General features: G+C 38.6%; 1 protein-coding gene across 1 annotated transcript in view; it reads right to left on the bottom strand.

Annotated features, from left to right (window-relative positions):
* ntrk1 (neurotrophic tyrosine kinase, receptor, type 1) overlaps positions 1-20,542 on the bottom strand; it is a 57,776-nt gene that overhangs the window by 18,068 nt on the left and 19,166 nt on the right. Inside the window, 8 exon segments of the mRNA XM_036558155.1 lie at positions 758-888; positions 3,406-3,570; positions 8,475-8,577; positions 9,922-9,983; positions 10,147-10,164; positions 11,664-11,996; positions 18,484-18,622; positions 19,538-19,680. Of these exon segments, the coding sequence (XP_036414048.1) occupies positions 758-888; positions 3,406-3,570; positions 8,475-8,577; positions 9,922-9,983; positions 10,147-10,164; positions 11,664-11,996; positions 18,484-18,622; positions 19,538-19,680 (1,094 nt within the window).

Raw genomic sequence — 20,542 nt, forward strand, 5'->3', positions numbered from 1 at the left:
TTAAATATGTTGATTTATGCATGAGACCAAGTTTATGATAGTTTTGAGATTGAGAAACATATCGAAGCATGTTCAAGAAATGTTCTGCATGTCAATTCTGGGTTATTGTTCTCCAGCAGTTATTCTCTTGGATTATTTGGACAAAAACTCTTATTGTGAAGGTGGGGCTCGCCTTTCTTCACAGTGTTTATGCCTGTACAACAAGAAGAACAAGTCAGTCAGGGCTTGGATGAGGGTAAGTGCAGTCATTAGCTGATATTAGAGCTGGCTGTTAAAAACCATTCATGGTGGAGAGATACATGCAGGATGTTGTGAGGCAAAATAGTCCCCAGAAAAAGATTTCAGATTTAACACTATGTAATCATTAACACTGCATGTAAAACTCGGAAGACAAGTGTAAATTAAATGCCTATATTTGTGTTGTAGTCATGGTCACCCCTGGATCCTACCAACATCACTGTAAAGAAATCTGTTTCAGTAAGTTTTTCTACAATGAATCATTTTACATCAAACCACTCTGAATGACTCTTGTCTCAACAACTGAATAATGCAAATATTTTGGAATAACCATGAAATTCCCATTTAACTTAAACAAAACTTACACCTGTTTGAATCTGTAGGTAACCCAATGTATAAGAACTTTTACTGCATGTGTGAGGTAACTGGTAGCTTTGTTAGCTGGCTTGTATAGTTGGTGCAGGTTGCAAATACTATTAAAAGAAAGCATCTTAGATTACGACTAACTTGTGGACTCTACCTTAATGGCCACCAGCATCTTGTCCGTGTCTGGACAGAGATTGGCACACTCAGCCAGGTAAACCTTGCCAAAGGCTCCCTCTCCCAACTCCCACTTCAGCATGATGTCCTGCCTCTTAATGTGCTGCACACCTGAAACAGCCATGGTCATTCATTCCATCACAAGGTCATTTCATCTCTAGTATAAAGTGATCTAATACCGTTCCTCTTCATTAAAAACTAATCTGGAAAGCATTTGATTGTTTATATTTAGCATAGTTTGATTATTTACAGTGTTTTAAAATGTAAACCCTATTATCTTAAAGCCCCAGGGAATCTAAATTTTGGATTTTGCAGTGTACATACAGTACAGTGCAAAAGTCAGAGACTGAACTTATGTTTTTTTGAATTCCCAGTCAAAACAGCCATTAAGTTCAGGTTTTTCATTTTTTTCAAATCTTCATATCTTTTTTTTCAGTCTTTAGTGTGTCCACCCTTGGCCTTCAATCCAGCTTCCATTCTTTTCAGGAGATCTGCTCTCAGTTTTTCAAAGAAATCTGCAGGGACATTTTTCCACCCCTCCAAAGTTCAGACTTGGTTGCACTTTCTGCTTCTGACAAATGTGCCTTTTCTTGTGTATTTCCTGTTCTCAGTAAGGGCTTCTTGACAGCTACACAGCTTTCAGACCCATAGCGTCCAGTTTTCTTCTCGCATTAGGAGTGATATTTTCTCTTTATCATTAACAAACGTTTTATTACCTTGTATTTTTTCACTTATTTTGTTATTTTTGACTTTTTCCTTCATATGCAAGTAAATTGTCATATATTTCCTCAGACATTTCTCCTGGAAAATGAATAACATTGAACTTAATGGTTGTTTTGCCTGGAAATTAAATAAATGAAGTAATGTAGTCTGACTTTTTACACGGTACTGTCCTTAACCAAACCTTCTCCTTTTTTAGTGTGAATTGGGTGGTCCTCCTTATAACATAGCTTTTATCAAAACCTGAAGAGATCCACCCACTTTGAGGCCGAGCAACTTAGATAGTGAAAGCTAACAGTTGAGCCAAAGCTAACTTAGTAAGCGTAGCCTACTGTGATAATTCTGTCACCTCTTGTGAATGTGGGTTATCTGTTGGTGGACCTTCTAATACTCAAAATCAGCATCAGTATGTTCATACATGTAGGCTTAAACATTACCGACTGTGGCATTTACTGTTTGAGAGGCACAGCAGGTAAGTGAATTGTCTGCCATTGTCATCATATCTTCATTCGCTTGATAAAGCAATAAGCCACAAGAGGCCATGCATTACTGCAATTGTATCACAGGAAGGGTGTTCTTAGCCAAGACATGAAGCAGAGTGCCTAAAACTCCCATGCCCGTGATAAAATCACAGTAATGCATGGCCTCAAGTGACTTATTGCTTTTAAAAATGGCCAACATAAAATATGATAAAACACACAATTTTTCATAAACTAATGAAAGTTATTATTAATAATAATCGACATAAACAAGTATTCTGCCAAGAAATGTAGCAACCATGAACTGCTGAATGAGGAGAAGAACGCTTGGTCGCCAATCAGCGCATATTTAATGAATGTATAATTCAATGAACTTTTTCACTTTTTGTTGTATAATAATAAACATATGATAAAACAGCTCTATCTAATGCAAAAACCTTCACTTTGTAAGTTTTTTTTTGCTCACCAAATTACCACCGCGAGTCTTAATTAGCACCAATCCAGCAGCATCCCTCTCCCTGCTCCCTACATAGTGCACTACGTAGGAACTTAAATACTGTATCCTGCACCCCAACGGTGCAAAATACGTCTAAGAAATAGTCATTTGGGACTCAACCACATTCATACTCGATAAATGATGCACTGTTTGGCTGTAGAGGCTAGAATTTCTAAACATAGCTAGCACACTGTTTAGGGAGTACAGAGCTATTTGGGATTCAGCCTGGATTTGATGCTACTTCTGACTGAAACACAGACATTCAAAGCATGTAAACCATTCAAGTGGCATTCTTTAGACGTTTATATTGCAGTTTTACAGTGAATCATATCATGAGTACTTTAATTCAAGCCTGTGATATTAATGACGGAGCTGTATAGGATGTTGGCTATCTTTTAGCCTGTTAGCTAGCTGACCAGCCTTAAGAACATAAGTCGTCAGCCCTTAAGTAAAAAAAAAAAAAAACTTTATCAGTACACGGTGGCCAATGTGAGCAGCATGAGCAGTTGTAGGTGTGCGTACATTGTGTATTTTACAACGGCTATGAACATGGCTCAGCCAATCAGTTTTTAGGACCAGAACTATCTATATTATTATGTTGATTTTGCAGCTGAGACCTAAATATCAAGCCAGACTTTCTTTTCTCTGAGCCTGTGCTTGGGACGTTAATACATAAAGATCTTTGACATGGTCTGAGAAACTACTGTTTTCAGTTTGAATGTCAATTGTTGTTCAATTTTTACAAAAAAAAGAGTATAAGGCACAGCACTGGAATTATACAGAAACAGTTTTAACATGTTTCAGTGCATTACCTGGGACTTTCAAATCAGTCAGACTTAGTTTACCATCTTGCAATGATCTTAGTGCTACAATACCTTTGAAAACTAAGCCCTAACTGGATCTGAAATCCTTTTAATTTTATCCCCTACTCACACATGTCCTTGTCTTTGATGATGCCGCAGAAATACTGAGGGTTCTCCACGAAGCTGGACAGCCCAGAGTCCAGTGTGCCTTCATCTGAGGAAGGAGGACTGGCACCAAAGTTCATAAAACGCAGAGAGACAGCGAGGTCATCCTCCGTGCCTAGAACAGATGACCCTGTTGACATATAGGAGGAGTAGGAAAACTATGGCTTTTCTTGTACTCAACTTACGCTTGTGTTTCTTTTTTAATCACTGCTTTATGTATCACCAGAACTTACTTGGCAGTGACTGAATTTCACCGACTGTACATGTCAAGCACATTAGAACATATTTAAAGCTTATTAAAATCTAATATATATCGCTGTGTAATAGAAATTGCATCCAACTCGCTTGAGATTTCTAACTATCAAAGTACCATCATGGTGAGTTCTGCCTCTTGAGCCCCTCTATTTGAAACTTCTGCACATGAGTTAGCCTATGAATTAAAGTGAAATTTCTAGAGAAACTTACAGACTCTGATTTCTTTACAGTGGTGGTGATAGGAACCAGGGCTCCTGATATCTACAACTCAAATACAGCCATTCTATTTACTTTCCAAAACCACCAGTGAACCTGCATTGTCGTCTGAGTTTTTATATGTAATGTTGGTGATGGTAAAATAGTAGGAAATCTGAAAAATATGTTTTCTTTGGGGTCTATTTTGCCTTAGAACATCCTTTTTGTATCCTTTCACCATGAATGGTTTAAAATAAAATAATTAAAATACATTTTAGTCCAAAAACTTTAGCACAAAACTAAAATCAATCTCTCAGACATCAGGCTGGGTTTTCATAACCCTTTCACATAATAATTTTCTGTGAGGGAGCTTTTAGAGGTGGATGTCTGATTCCTATCACCACCACTGTGAACAGTTCTGACTCAGCAAGTTTCTCTAGAATGAAGCATTTCACACCAAACTACTCTGAATGACTTTGTTTACATTTTAACCATTTAATTATACAGCAGTTTTGAAAAATCAGTGATTTTCAGAGTTTTCTTTAAAAGCAGGGCTGCATTCCTGCACAGTTTGGTGATTGTCCTGCTCAAACACACCTGATTCAACTCATCAGTGAATGACCAGGTTTGGTTGGTGGGTAGAGCAGTAAAATCACCAAACTGTGCTGGACTCACACTTTCCCACCCCTGCATTAAGCGAACCTATAATAGGTCATGGTCACGGTCATTGGGCTAGAGATCATGAAGGGCACTACAAGGAGTGGATTTTTCAGTAGAAATGCACTCAACTAGCCTAGCCTGAGCTATTTAGCTAGTTGAGCTTTTTAATTCAAATCCTTTTTTAAAGCAGAGAAGAAAATACACAAATTTAAAATAACTGTTTCGTCTGGTTTAAGTGTTGTTTTGTCTGGTTTTTGTTGTTGTCTGGTTTAGCCCCTAGCTTGCCATTTAGCAAGTTAGCAGAATAGAGTAACAAAGTTAAGATAGTATCAGGGACCCCTCGAGAGGAAACCATGAGGGTACAAGGTCATGTTGAAAAGAGCACCGAAATACACGGTACACGTTGTTGTTGAAGATGTGCTCAAAAATTTCACTGTTAGCATGAATGCTAACTTTGATAATGTTTCGCACTGTTGTTAATATTGTGAAATTCAAAGAAAATTATCAGTAAAATATTTAAATCCTGCTTATCGCTGAACAGATTCTCATTATTGTTCATTGAAGTTCAAGTCGACTGTGTTTTAATAAGAGAATCTATCTGAAAGCAGCATGTACAGAAATACAGTTTCAAATATTGTCTGCTAGTATATAAAATCAGAATATATACCAGAGACATGGACGTTACTCTTATTTTCTCTCTTACTAAGGATATATGATTGAGGCAACGTGAGAACATAGCTATTTCCCAAAAAATTAAATAACAGACCCTAGCAATATAAGGGTGAGAATATAAGGGTGGGACAAAGAGGGAACACAGGACCAGGGAAACATAGGGCACTGGGAAAATAGGGATGACCCTCATCCAAATCAACCAATCAGCCAAGACATGTTTGGTGTCCTGTTTGCTTCTTCTGCTTTGCACTAGAGCTACAAGGCTGGCGTAGCAAACAAGAAAAGGAAGCAAATGTAGTCCACACCAATTGGCATCACACAGACTACATACCATGTCAAATAATCTCAAATGCACTTGTTTATGTGGTTTCTGACATTGACATACTGTCATGATACACTGTGGTCTATCAAAATGCACATGTTGCATAGCTAAAAACAGTACTAGCAGCCGTCTTGAAGCCTGAATTGGTGGGGTTGGCCTTTGCTACTCTGCTACGTGCTAGCAAAACTCTTAGCTTATTCCGCCTCATTGATCCAGTGCAAAACAAAAGAAGCAAACTTCAGAGGCCAAATGGCTTCACTGAACTGTTATTTTAAAAAATGACTAACCAGAGAAGGGCTCAGAGTTCAGTAGAGTCCCTGAATCATGCAGAGATGGAGGAACATGGGAAAAAAGAAAGCTGGAGGGAGGCAATCAGGTCCATTTAGCCTCTTTGCGAGCGAAACAAGTGGGGGCCAGAAAAGCCCCGGCTCCATCACTCTTCTTTAATGGCCGGCACAAGGCCGGCACTGCTCGTGCTATTTACTTTTGCAAACTGTAATTAAGACCTGGCAGCACTTTCGCTAGGCTGTTAGGCTGGCACTGTGCAAAGTTACAGCCCCAGAGGAAACCGTATAGCCTATCACCACCTCCTGTGCTTTACTTAAAAGCAACACAATGCCCAGCCACAAAGCTCGGGTTCTGAAGCTGTAAGGGCAAAAGGTGTTTTGACGGTGTACTTTTACAGGACTTGGTTGTTTTTTCCTAGTGAATGTGAGATTTTGTGTTCCGTTGCTTTCGTCACATGCGGCTAATGCAATTCAGTTAAAGTTTCTAGGCCTACATATTAACTAAGTCCTGAGAGATGTAACCTTTTCAGATTTGCTTCATTTTATGTGGTCTTCACTGTAAACATTTCTGTTTATATACATCTGTTCCACAACAATTCTTGGCTTAAAATGCAATATTAGTCTGAATAGGTACAGTCAGCTCCAAAATGATTAGCACCCTCAGTAAAGTCTGTGGTTAATTATGTCAAACTCACACTAATAATATCAAATACAAAATACAGAAATTGGCACCACTATTGTTGTAACAGATTGAACAAATGTCAACAGTCACTACCAGTTCAGACACTGTAAGTTTACTTTATTTGAGACCTGTCTTTTTTTTTTTGCTATATTGAGCCTTCTTATTTTTTCAAATAGTCTGAGGTTTTGTGGCTTTTTGCTTGTTTTGGCCATAGCAGTTTTACTGCTGGACTTGTGGACTATTCTCTATGGAACTGAAGTCTCTCTGATAAAGTTATGGACATGTTTGGAGATATGAACTTTGGTTTTCCACTCATCCAAATCCAAACTAACTGCTTGGTTTGTATATTTGGTTGGCTTGTCTGATTGTTTTGTTTTCTGTGAGTTAAAAAGGGTGCACAACTCAGTAAAGGTCAAAACTGAGGTATTCTGTTCTGCTTAACTTCTTGCTATTTTTATTCCTGATTAATTTAATTGCATCAGCTTACAGTGTCTGAACTGGTAGTGACTATTGACATTAGTTCAATCTGTTACATTGTTCCCATGTGTATTTCTCTTAAAGTCCATGTGAGCATTCAGAAACTCCTCAAGTATCATCCATGACTTTATCTTTGTCGTACTTCAACATAGAGATGATTACAGAATACACACAAAGGTGTGTTGGCCTTCATAAAGCAGGCAATGGCATAAAACAAGCCTTTTCTTTCATCTAACCTTCTCCAGACGCTACTGGGACTCAGGTGACTGGAGCCACGTCCTATGGTCAGATGAGACAAAAGTAGAGCTTCTTGGCAAACTCGGCAAACTCTTGGCATAAAAGGAAGGATGGCTCTACGGAAAAGAACCCTATCCCCACTGTTAAATATGGTGGAGGATCTGTGCTGGTTTGAGGCTGTTTTTTTCTCCAGCAGCTCTGGGAACCTTGTTAAGATACAGGGAATCATGGACTCCATGAACTTCCAAGAGATTTTATATTAAAATCTGGCTGTTTCTGCTTAATTGTAGGGTCTTCCAGCAGGACAATGATCCAAAACATATCTCCAAATCCACACAAAGATGGTTCAATGAGCACAGAATCAAGCTTTTGACATGGCCATCCCAGGCCACAAAGGAGTAAATGCAGGAGTGCCAATAACTGTGACACTGTGACACTGATAAGGGTATTTTTATTTCAGTAAAAGATTTTTTCCTATATTTTAGTGTGGCTAATTAACCACAGGGACATTTTTATGACCTGCTTACATATCTTTACAAAGGGTGCCAATAATTATTGATTGTATATACACACAATTAAGGCTTCAGAATGGTTGCTACTACTGTTCTTAGCTTTGTGATATACTTTTGTCCATTTTTACAGAAGGCAGTATGTTATTCAGTCTCAGAAAACACATATAGTCATATGCAAACGTTTGGGCTCCCTTGGTGAGAATAAGTGAACACATCCTCTACAGAGAACACACTTCTGCACATTTTAATGCACAGTTACTGTTAATGAATTTAAAAATGTTTGCTGAATTTAAAATATTGGGGAAAAAATAAAACCTAACAAAATATGGAAAACATAATCTTAACAGGGATGCTCAAACTTTAACATACGACAGAAAGCGGGTCTATTTAAGATTACTTAGCAATAGTTTGTGGCAAGGGTATGATGAATGCTATGTAGTTAGCACCAGGCTAATTGCTGGGTATTAGCTTCCATTACTTGCCAGCTTCATTAGCCTTGTAGCTCCAGTGTAAATCTAAAGAAGCAAACTTTGGAACAAGCCTTGGCTGATCGACTACATCTGGGGTAAAGGGGGAAACTGGGTGCATTTGATTTTCCTCTTAACTATCACTTAGAAATGACCCAAATGACCGATAACATTGTTGAAAATCATGCATACTAAAGCTTCTGATAAATATAGCTGTTGGATAGATTACTGCATCAAAGTGCAGCATTGGAGTGCAGTCAAGACTTACGGTGGATGCCAAACTTGGAGTGCTGCCCGCACTTATTGATGACCAGCACCATGATGAGGAGGAATGTGCAAGCGAATACAGCAAGGCCTACAGCAACAGACACCTGCAGACAGAAACACAAGAAGCACTGATGTAGAGATATTGATTATATTAATACTTAGGTCGTCTACTGATATTTCATGGATTAAGTGAGTAATCAGAATGTTAAAAAACAGATTTATCTGTTGCATAAAGATTTGGGAATACTTCATTTAAATAAGGCCTTTAAATGATATTAAAAATATAGACACTTGAAATGAATATGGATGCCTGACTATCACACCTATATGAGCTTGTTGGAGATGTTATTCCAAAACCATGGGCATTGATAATGACCCTTCCTTTGCAACTCCACTCTTCTGAGAAGGCTTCCCACAAGATTTTGGAGTGTGTCTGATTTTGGATTTTGTGTCCTTCCAGTCAAAAGAGCATTTGTGAGGTCAGGCACTGATGTTGGAGGAGAAGGTCTGGCTCACAATCAATGTTACAAGTCATCCCAAAGGTGGCCAGTGGGGTTAAGGTCAGGGTTCTGTCCAGGTCTTTGGAGTTCCTCCACACCAAACTTGACAAATCATGTCTTTAAGGACTTTGTGCACAGGGGCTCAGTCATACTGGAGCAGAAAAGGACTTTCCCCAAACTGTTGCCACAAACTTGGAAGCATACAATTGTCTAAAATGCCTTTGTATGCTGTAGCACTAACATCACCCTTCACTGGAACTAATGGGCCCAAACTCTGAAAACAGCCCAGATCATTATCCCTCCTCTACCAAACTTTTGGCACAATGCATTCTAGTAGTTTGGTGTTGTTGCTCCTAGATGCTTCTGTTTCACAATAACAGCACTTACGGTTGACTGGGGCAGATCTAGCAGAGCAGAAATGTCAACTGACTTGTGGCAAAGGTTGCATCCTATGACAGTGCTAGTTTAAAGTCATTGAATTCTTCAGTACAGCCCATTCTACTGCCAGTGTTGGTGGGGATTGCATGGTCGTATGCTTGATTTTATACACTTGTTGGCATTGGGTGTGGCTGAAACACTTGAACTCAATAATTAGGAGGGCTATCCATGTAATTTTGCCCTTATAGTGTACGAAACACTGTGTGGCAGAAAATGGCATATATATATATATATATATATATATATATGTGTGCGTGTGTGTGTGTGTATGTAATAGCATATGAATCCATTGAGCTCTGTTTCTTATTCTAACTGAGAGCATTAGAAATTACAATATGTATTATCACCATGCAAACTGTGAACAAATCACTACCAATTCAACCGTTGACTTTTGATTCCAATTAACTGATTTTGAGTCAATTAATTGAGCTGAATCGATTAATCGGACAGCCCTTCACTGACGCCCACTCACTGAGGAGACATTATTCTTTATTAACATCATCCTCTTACCCCAAACAATCTGGTTTCCAGCTTCTCTGTGACATTCTCCGTGGACTGGTTGGTTGGTACTGCTGGAACATAAAAGCTCTTTGTCAGTCACTGAGATTTCAGTATTCAAAGTTTTTGAATGGAAATGTAGCTGAAGAGTCTCTTGACATGCAATACTCATATGAGAGCTTCGAATATAATGGATTAGAGAATAATTGAATTTGGAGGTGAATTCAAGAAACTTACTTGGGGTATTGGTTAACACTGGCATGTGTTGAGGAAGAAAAAAAGAAGATTAATACATGAAATAATAACCATCCCTACTTACAGTTACCCTGTGTTACTTTAATGCATTGCACTGGTTCAAGAGAAAGAGAGGTTGGAAAGTTATAAAAGTACATCTGGTTCTGTTCTTAATTACCTTTTCAAGGATTTTCATCGATGAGTGAAAAATGTTTTTGTGGTTGTAGGTTCAGCTTATTAGGAAAGCAACATTTTTTACCTTTTCCTGCACATTTTCATGTTATATGTGTACATGTATACATTATATGTACATAATTATGCTCCATAATTATTGCCACCCTTGGTAAAGATGGGTAAAAAAGGTCATGAATGTCTTTGCGGTAATTTAGCTCAATCTCACGCTGGATATATATTTTTTAACAAAACCATGTGTGTCACAGTTATTAGCACGCCTTCATTTAGCACTTTGTGTTACCTCCACTGACCAACATAACAGTAATAAGCTTTAAGAAATCTGAGAACACTCCTAAATACAGATCCTTCAGGGTCCTAGGACTCTCCTCTTCAGCTCACCCTACAGGTTTTCAATGGGGTTTAGGTTAAGGGACTTGCACAGCGATGTCAAAAGTTTGATTCTGTGGTCTTTGAACCATTATTGTGTGGATTTGTGTCTAGTGAATGCCTTCCAAATAGTTTGTTGGCATGGAAGTGGCATCTAATTGTAGTTTTGGAGAATCGCTGACTCAAAAATTCTACCTTCTTCTGCAAATTTCCACTCGGGTAAAATATACAAAAATAAACATGCATCCTCTTCCAAGCAGGTTTACTACAGTTCTGGTTGTTTTAACTTTCTTAAAAATTGCCCTAACAGTGAATATTGGCATTTTCAGGAATGTAGCCTTTTTATACCATTGCAGGATTTATTAAAAAAGTCCACACACTTTTGTTTTATTTCATTTGTGTATTTCATTCGTGTTTTCAGAGTTCCTGAACGCTCACATGAACATAATGAAATACAAATTGGAACATGCTTTGGGGAACATGAACATTTTTGTTTACAAGAATTTCTAGGGTTTGCCAATAATTGTGACACTTGTTTTTTGGGGTTTTGTTTTGGATAAAGGTTTTCTTAGACTAAATTTGCTTTAATTAAAGATTAGATTTCTCTCATAATTTCAGTGTAACTGAGCTAATTCACCATAAAGACATTTTTAAGACTTTTCTATCCATCTTTGCCAAGGGTGCCAATAATTATGGATCCGTCCGACTGTGTGAGTACATATACAGGCCTTCTGAGCAATTTGTAACATATATACATGTATAAAACAATATATATATATATTGTTTTATACATGTATATATGTTACAAATTGCTCAGAAGGCCTGTATGGAAGAAAAATATAAGTACATCTAAGGCTTACCTATTGATTTTATTTCTAATACTCATATCAGTCCTTCATCCTTGTATACCCAGCATCTGCATGCATACAATACAATGGACCATAAAGGCCAACACTTACCAGGGATGACGCCTTCTGGGTCAAAGGGGTCAAAAGGATTGTCCATGAATATGCCTTTGGCGGTGGCCTCATCTCTGCCGTATTTGTTCTCCACTATGAGTGTGTATTTGCCGTTGTTGAGGTGGGTGGGCTTGTTGAGGAAGAGGCAGCCGTGCTGGACGGAGCCATCGCCCTGGTCCATGATCAGCTGGGTGTAGGTATATTTGGTCTCACTGAGTGGCATGCTGTTGTACAGCCACCTAATAGTGGGGGCTGGATTACCGTCCACTGCGAAGGGGAAACACCAATGATGCTGCTGCTCTGCCTCCCTCAAGAACAGGATCTTCACTGGGACTGAACACAGAGTGACAGGGTCATTACAGTTAACTCCTAAACTGAATGACTGAATTGACTTTGCAGACCTTAGTGCTACAAAGCAAAGTGGCCAAAGCAAATGAATATAGCCTAAATGTAGCTAAGACCTGTTTGGTGTCTGAAGTTTGCCACAAGGCTAATGTAGCTAATAGGTAAATAAGAGCACCCCCTTGGGGATAATTTTCCACTTGCTAAACATGAGTGAGTGAGTGAGCAAGTGTGTAACATGTATATGAGATGCTTCATAAAAAAAATAGACCTTTAAAGTTGTCTTGTTATTAGTTGCCATCATGCCCATATTAGAAACTCTGGGTCTGAGGTGATGGGCAAACAAATGTGATTTTTGAAAGTCACTGCTGTGGTAAACAAGAATGTTTTAAAGACAGTACTTTGACTACTTTTTGCAGATGTTTCCGGTGTTCTGACGAATTGTGCTACCTTGTCGAAATGTCCTACCGCACCGTATATTTTAAGTAGTGCTCTACATAAAACTGTAGGTAGGATATTTTGATGACCTAAACGATCCTATCAGAAAATGCTACCAGCACTGAAATCTATAGGTAGGATAATTTGATAGCGTAAATCTCCTTATCAGTAATGTTAAACGTTACCAGCATTAAAAGAATAATTAGGATATTGTGATCGCCTAAATCACCTTATCAGGGAGTAAGTAATAATATTAATCGGAATATGCACTGAATTAACATTAAAAAAACAACAAAAACGTTTGAAACATTAAGTTACTACGTTATAGTAATGACATGCGCATGCTTAGTAGGACCGCTCGATGGGTAGGATAAATTCAGAGAACACCGGATCCTCTGAATTACAAGGTTGAATTTATTCAATACCAAATTTGAATATTACTACATGCAAGCTAACACTGCTGTGCACTGAACAGACATTAGAAGACTGGCAACATCACCAAAATACCCCACACAAACAGCAAGCTTTGTCAAATGTGGTTGGCAGTAACAGCCAGTTTGTGTAGCTGGTGTCATGCTTGCTGAAAAAAACAGCACAGACCAGCATGAACGCCCTGCTAGTCTTAGCTGGTCTAAACTGGTTTATGCTGGTTTATTGAGTGACCAGGGTCCTTTCTGTGTGGAGTTTGCATGTTCACCCTGTGTCTGCGTGGGCTTCCTCCAGGTGCTCTGGTTTTCTCTCACAGTCCAAAGACATGCAGTCAGACGGATTGGACACGCTAAGTTAACCCTAGGTCTGTGAGTGTATATGTCTGTCTGTCTGCCCTGCGATAGACTGGTGGTCCAGGGTGTTTCCTGCCTTCTGCCCAATGAAATACTGGGACAGGCTTCAGCACCCCTGCGACCCAGGAGGATAAGCAATGTAGATAATGTGTGTGTACTATTAATTATTACATATTACATTAAAATAATTTAATATATTTAATATACAACCCCATTTCCAAAAAAGTTGGGACGCTGTGCAAATTGTATATAAAAACAAAATGCAAAACCCTATATTTCATTGAAAATAGTACAAAGACAACCTATCAAATGTTGAAACTGATCAGTTTTATTGTTTTTGAAGAATATAAGCCAATTTTGAATTTGATGGCAACAACACATTCCAAAAAAGTTGGAATGCGGGAAACAAAAGGCTGGTAAAGTTGTGTAATGCTGGCCCAAGCTCATTAAAATGATCTGAGGGGAAGTGGAAAAGTGTCCAGTGGTCAGACAAATCAACATTTGAAATTCTTTTTGGAAATCATGGACACTGTGTCCTTCGGGCTACAGACAACTCAGTATTCATGGTGGTATAGGGGTGCATTAGTGCACATGGCATCGGTGACGTGCACATCTGTGAAGGCGCCATTAATGCTGTATGATATACACAGGTTTTGGCAACATATGCTGCCATCCAGACAACGTCTTTTTCAGGGAAGGTCTTGCTTTTTTCAGCAAGACAATGACAAACCACATTCTGCATGTATTACAGCAGCATTGCTCTGTATTAAAAGAGTCTGGGTGCTAACTGGCCTGTTTGCAGTCCAGACCTGTCACCACTGAAAACATTTGGCACATTATGAAATAAAAATACAACAAATGAACCCCTGAACTGTTGAGCAGCTGAAATTCTATGTCAAGTATGAACAGGAAAATATTTCACTTTCAAAACTACAGCAATTGGTCTCATCAGTTCCCAAATGATTACAGAGTGTTGTTAAAAAAAGAGGTGATGAAACACAGTCGTAAACATGCCCCCATCCCAACTTTTTTGGAATGTGTTGTTGGCATCAAATTCAAAATAGGCAGATATTTTTCAAATAACAATAACATTTCTTGATTTAAACTTCTGATATGTTGTCTTTGTAGTATTTTTCTTTAAAAATATGGTTTACATGATTTACACATCATTGCATTCTATTTCTAATTATATTCTGCACAGCGTCCCAACTTTTTTGGAAACGGGGTTGTATAATAAAAGTTTAATAGTAGACTTTCATGCGCTGTAATTTCAGTGCTACATTAAACACAGATATATGACGCTTCTAAAACACATTTCTTGTTTTACTTGTGACAGACATATTAGCATAAATATATTGTATATATCTTGTAGCAGTTTCACATTGACTCTTTTAGTAGAGAGGCCTGGTATACTGCTGCTGCTGCTGTTTTCCATTTCCAACAACGCACTGATTAGGCTGCCACTCACATACATAATCAGTGACTGAGACTTCCAGAAGGTGTAGAATGATGTTTTTACTCCCTAAATGCCTCATGAATAAAGTATTGGAAATCAAAATATGATTTGTTGAATCCCCTGTCACTTCATAATTATGCTGATAGTTAATCTAATACATTAGGACTTATCTTCAGCTCCTGAAGCTCATATGACATCTCACTTAGCTATATTGACCTAGATACAACAGAGAAAAACAGTTCTTGATTTGATCATTTTCCACTAAGCCTTTCAAGAATTAAACTATATTCAAAACTTTTCCATCCAAAACTTTATAAAGAAACAAGACTAGCAATGTAATTCTTGAGGACTTTTAATACAAGCATGACTCTATTGAATACAAAGCCACTAAAAATTACAGGCATGCATTTTTCTCTGAAGGCCTGTAAAGCCCTGAGGCTTCCTTTCTGCAAATTAACATATATTTTTTGTACCCTGCTTGAAAAAAAAAATCATAGAAACCATTCAAGGTTTCACTTTTTTAATCCTAATGGTTTCAATGTTTTTTTTCAGAAGGGTTTGCAGCGGTTTTCCAGTATTCAACTTAAGTAAAGAGCTCTGACAGAGTTTTCCATTTCTAACAACTGCCTGAAACACATTGGTCAAGCTAGCACTCGTACTCACAGTCAGTGACATAACCATGAATTAAGAGTTTTACTGCAATACTTCATGCTGTTTTCATGTCTCAAATAGACTTGCTTATGTGGTTTCAGGCTTTGGATAAAAGTATGGACAAAAGTCAGGCCTCAAGATGGCTGCTGCGGCTGTTTTTAGCCTTATGACGCACATTCTATTCAACAACTCAACATGGATTGAGGCCAGTTTGTGATGATTAAGGCATGTACTGTGCACAGTGCCATTCGGTGAGCTATGAACATCCATTACTTGCTACATTAGCCCTGTAGCTCCAGTGCAAAGCTAAAGACACATTCGTGTATAATAACTATTTCGAGCTAATTCAGGAAAGCTAATGGCCGAAAGCTTGCTCAGGTGCTCAACAGCCGTGTCATAATTGCCTCATGAATCGATGGGTTCCATCAACACGGTAAACCCGTTGACCTAACATGAATAATAAATCCCTCCCTGTTTAGGGGACCTAACCACAAGAAGCACCTGCGAGCTGAGCAGATGTAGCATGCAGGAAATGATTCTTTTAGCTGCGAGGAACATGCTGATGCACACAGCACGGTCGCTCTGCTATAACCATTTCACTGCTCTTAACCTGTGACCCTGCCTCCAGAAAGTGCTTCGGCAGAGAGAAACGTGGCCATTTGTGTCATACTGCAGATATTGCTTCTGACAAGGTTCCTCATTGCTAGCGCTGATGTTAATAGATCATCAAGTTTTCCGAACTGCCGGTGAACTCCAATAAGTGCACGGAGTTAAAGGAATTAAATAATTGCACGCTTCACTCACTGGTTAAGACGAGAGGTGGAATTAAATTGCCATGTGCATTTAGTCACTGATTAAAAATCAGCCGCTGCTAAAAGGGGAGTCAGATAATTGGACTTCAGCATCTCCTCGGTCCAGCATGAGCTCACAGCTAGCTGTAGTTTAAATTGACTGATACCTGGATAACCCTCAGAGGTCTAGAGTTGTAGTCCTGTTTAAATATATTTATTAGGATGTTTATAAGGGATGAGACAGATTTTCAAATGTGCAAAAAGTCATAAAAGTTTAAAATGTCGAATAGTAAATTTGAAGTTTTGATATGCAAATTAGCGACTTGTCCAGGGTGTATCCTGCTTTCCACCCAGTGACTGCTGGGATAGGCTTCAGCTTCCCCCGCGACCCAGAAGGATAAGCGGCTTAGAAGATGTGTGTGTGTGTGTGTGTGTGTGTGATATGCAAATTAGCTTCTCTCTAACATTTAATGTTCTCGTATTTATGAACTGTGAACTCTTTGCTCCAGCAGAGGGCAGTGAAGGGTCTGCATCTTATGTTTTAAGTTTAATCCTATGTGGAAAACATATAAGCTGTGTCCCAATTCAGGTCCTGCATCCTTCAGAGGCTGCATTTGAAGGCTGATTGCGTCACAGCGGCTCTGTCCCTTCTGGAGGCTCATTCGTTTGCGGCCGAGAAATGTGCACATCTTTTCCATGGCAACAAAGGATCCAATGGGTCCCTGAGGTTCACTACATGCCAGCGTGGATTCGAGAACATGGTGGGTTTAAACTGAGATGAATAGCTAACGATTCAAATGTTAAAAAAGCCAATCTGGTCTTAAGCAAAACTTAAAACGCTAATGTTTCTTTTTGTTTTAGGGAGAAAGTAGCAGACAGAGAGATTTATAAGACTGCCAGGGACTATAAAATAAAACTAAAATCAGTTTCTGATTTTAGTTTCTGAAGTTTGTGGCTCAATCTTTAAAGAACTTTAAAAGATCTTGATAGGAGCAGTGATGCAATGGTAAGGGTGGGAACAGCAGTGCTGTGATGCAAACAGGAAAGAGCAGACCGTCTCATTTCGGTTCAGCCTTTGCGGGTCTATGCCGCCTTCAAAGGATGTGGTCTACAACGGTGTCCTTCAAAGACTGCACAGACCTGTGAAGCTACTGTAGTCTTTAAAGGGGGGGTTCCAATTCAGGGGCTGCATCTCTCTGGCAGATAGCAGATATTACAAAGCATAGCCTTAGCACACAAGATGCTTCTCAGAAAAGTGCTAATATACAAGAAGCTCAAGCTCATTTTACCCCTTACGTTTATAGATTTAGTGGAACTAAACTCATCGTTCCCATTTGTTTTGACATCACAAAAATGCAAAAGATTCTGTGAAGCAATAAATATCTCTTACTTACAAGAAACAGATTTACAATTTATTACCACCTTATTATTCTATAACTTCTGAGTGCTGAGAAATATTCTTGAATTATTTTTGGTTGCTAATACTATGCTAGCACCTTGTCATGGAGCTGTGCTCTTTAGGGTTGTGTGTCGACCCCTGTGAGCACCCTCTTGGTTTGAGGGGTAATTAAGCAGAGGACGTTAATGAGCCTCTGTCCACCACTGAGGCTAGTCTGATGGATTAGCAGCTAGCACGCTTACTGTCTGCCAATCAATCCTCACAATTATGTTTCCGGACTATGGGGGAGAGAAGTCCATTAGCAGAGAACAAACAAGATCTGACGACAGTTATCATCCCATTTTCCTGACAGTCATTATCGCTCCCCTGATGGCCATACATTTGTCTGAAGGCAAGCAAGAGGAGGCGATAAACAATGAACGTTTCCATTGTAAACATGGTCCGTACTGGATTTTTGATGAAAATAAGATTAGCAATACCCATTGAACCCATTGATGTATGTCATACACTGTATGGCCAAAAGTATGTGGACACCTGACCAACACACACACACACACAGCTTTTTGGACATCCCAATTTAAAACCATAGGCTTTAACATGGAGTTGTCCCTTCCTCTTTGCGGCTATTACAGCCTCCACCTCTGGGAAGGCTTTCCACAAGATTTTGGAGTGTATCTGTGGGAATTTGTGCCCATTCAGTCAAAAGATACTTTGTGAGGTCAGGCACTGATGTTGGATGAGAAGGCCTGGCTCACAATCAGCGTTCTAGTTCATCCCAGAAGTTCTAGTTCATCAAAATTTTCCACAGTGGTGATGACAGGAAGCAGATATACAAAATATTCAATGCCACTGAAAGCTAGGAGGTAATGCTCATGCACTGTTTTAGCTGAAGTTAGCCATGTAAGCATTTCAGTTGAAGTACTTTTGATTCAATAACCAATGGAGAAAGTAGCTGACTCACATTCAATGTTGAGCTGCACCATGGCCTTTCCAGGGCCTGCTCGATTCTCTGCCTCACAGGTGAGGTTGTGCAGGTTGTCTTCAGATGACACGTTCCACAGGTGCAGCACCAGCTCCAGAGTGGAGCCCCATATCCCCCGCTACACACACACACACATCAGACATATAACACTGAACACAAGACTCCAATTTGTAGTGGTAAATGACTCTCACTTTTGACCAATGAGAGCAACTGCAGCATTTGCAATGTTCTGAATGTTTGTATCATTGCGTTTTGAGCACTTAAATATTCCTGATTTTTCAAAATGTCAGCATTATTCAGTGGTTGAGATGTAAACAGAGTGATTCAGAGTGGTTTGATATGAAATGGTTCATTTGTAGAGAAACAAACGAAATCAGAGTTTTTACAGTGGTGGTGACAGAAACCAGGGGTCATGATGTTCACAACACAAATATGGCCATTTTATGCACATACCCGCCTAATCTTATTTACATCATTAAACTCAACCTAAAAAAATAATAATTTGTGCAGTTGCTGTTTGCAGTTCGAAGTGAAAATCGTCAGATTCCGATCCTGCAGCCTTATTAGTACCATGAACAACTTTTTGACTTCTAAGAAAATGTTCTAGGAAAAACATTACAATTTATTTACAGTAAAAGCATTTGGGCAGCTGAACATAATCAGTAAATGTTTATTGAAAACAAGTATTTTGTAGCACACATTCGTGAATCATTTGTGAATGATGTAGCCTGATTGCTATGGAAAGCAGAAAAACTAAAAGTAACTGCTTTTTACTGTTTTGCTCCAGTGTTTAAAAGTTGAAGAAGACTTCATTGTTAAGTGGAATAGCTGTAGTTTTGAATTTGGGTAAAATGTCCTATTATATGTCAGTAAATTTTTCTGTTCTTTTCTAATTATATGGCGTTACTCAAAGTTAATATGTGTGGTAAAGGACTTCACGCTATACACACAGCACATAGATATTAGTTTGAAAAATATTACGAGAACTTCTTTAAAAAGTTGGTTGAAAACCCCAAATAATGTTGGACAGTACCTGCAGGGTCCAGTTGGAACGGAGCTGCTCTGTTATCCACCTAATCGTGGGGACCGGTGCACCGGTCACTTGGCACTCAAACGTCAGATTTCCTCCCTCCTTAATGGTCCGAACGGGCGCATTGACGGAGACCTCTGGAACACCTGAACAATAGGGGACATTTCAGATTAAAGTCCTATGGAAAAGTTTGAACACACCTGTTTTTTACTTTTATAGGTGAAAATAAGACACATCCTCTACAGAGAACACACTGAATATGAATATATATTTGCTCATATCTAAGCAATATATGTGCAATATGTGATATTTTAAAATATGTATGCTAAATTATTTAACTGTGCCATTTTTGAATATTCAAATATAAGCCAGTATATGCACATATGTCAAACATACGTAGACGGATCTGTAAAAGCATAAATTTTGTTTTCAGTATTAAAATTTATGTCAAACGTATAGAAATGTATGACACTATTTTTTACTTTTATTTTTTTCTCTATATTTTTCCAAAACTATATTTTGAAAATATATGTAAATATATTTCTTTTGCATATGGGCCAATGTGTTAAATCGAGTAAATAAACAGCAATTGACCATTAAAATATTCAGTTTGTTCTCTGTGTTAACCTTAATGTAATTTCACCAGGAGTGCCCAAACTTTTGCACACGACCGTATCTGTAAATCACACAATTACATTGGAATTAGGGGTTGGTGATATGATGACACATTATCATTATTCATATCACATGAACACTGTGCACTGACAAAATTGATGTACTGCATTGACCTGATTCAGCTGTGAATCACATGAATAAAATATATTAATATAAAATTTTTATTGCCAAATGAAAGTAAACTATAGGATAAAACTGTGCTGATGTAATACATTTCATTCAGGTGGAAATGATGCACACATTTGAAACAAGCAAATTCAACGCAGAGCTTTTTTCACTGTGCCAAATAAAAGGACTTGGAAAAACGGTACGTATTTCATGTCATTAAAAACT

This window comes from Colossoma macropomum, unplaced genomic scaffold (genome assembly GCF_904425465.1).
Source record: "Colossoma macropomum unplaced genomic scaffold, Colossoma_macropomum, whole genome shotgun sequence".
NCBI classification, from domain to species: domain Eukaryota; kingdom Metazoa; phylum Chordata; class Actinopteri; order Characiformes; family Serrasalmidae; genus Colossoma; species Colossoma macropomum.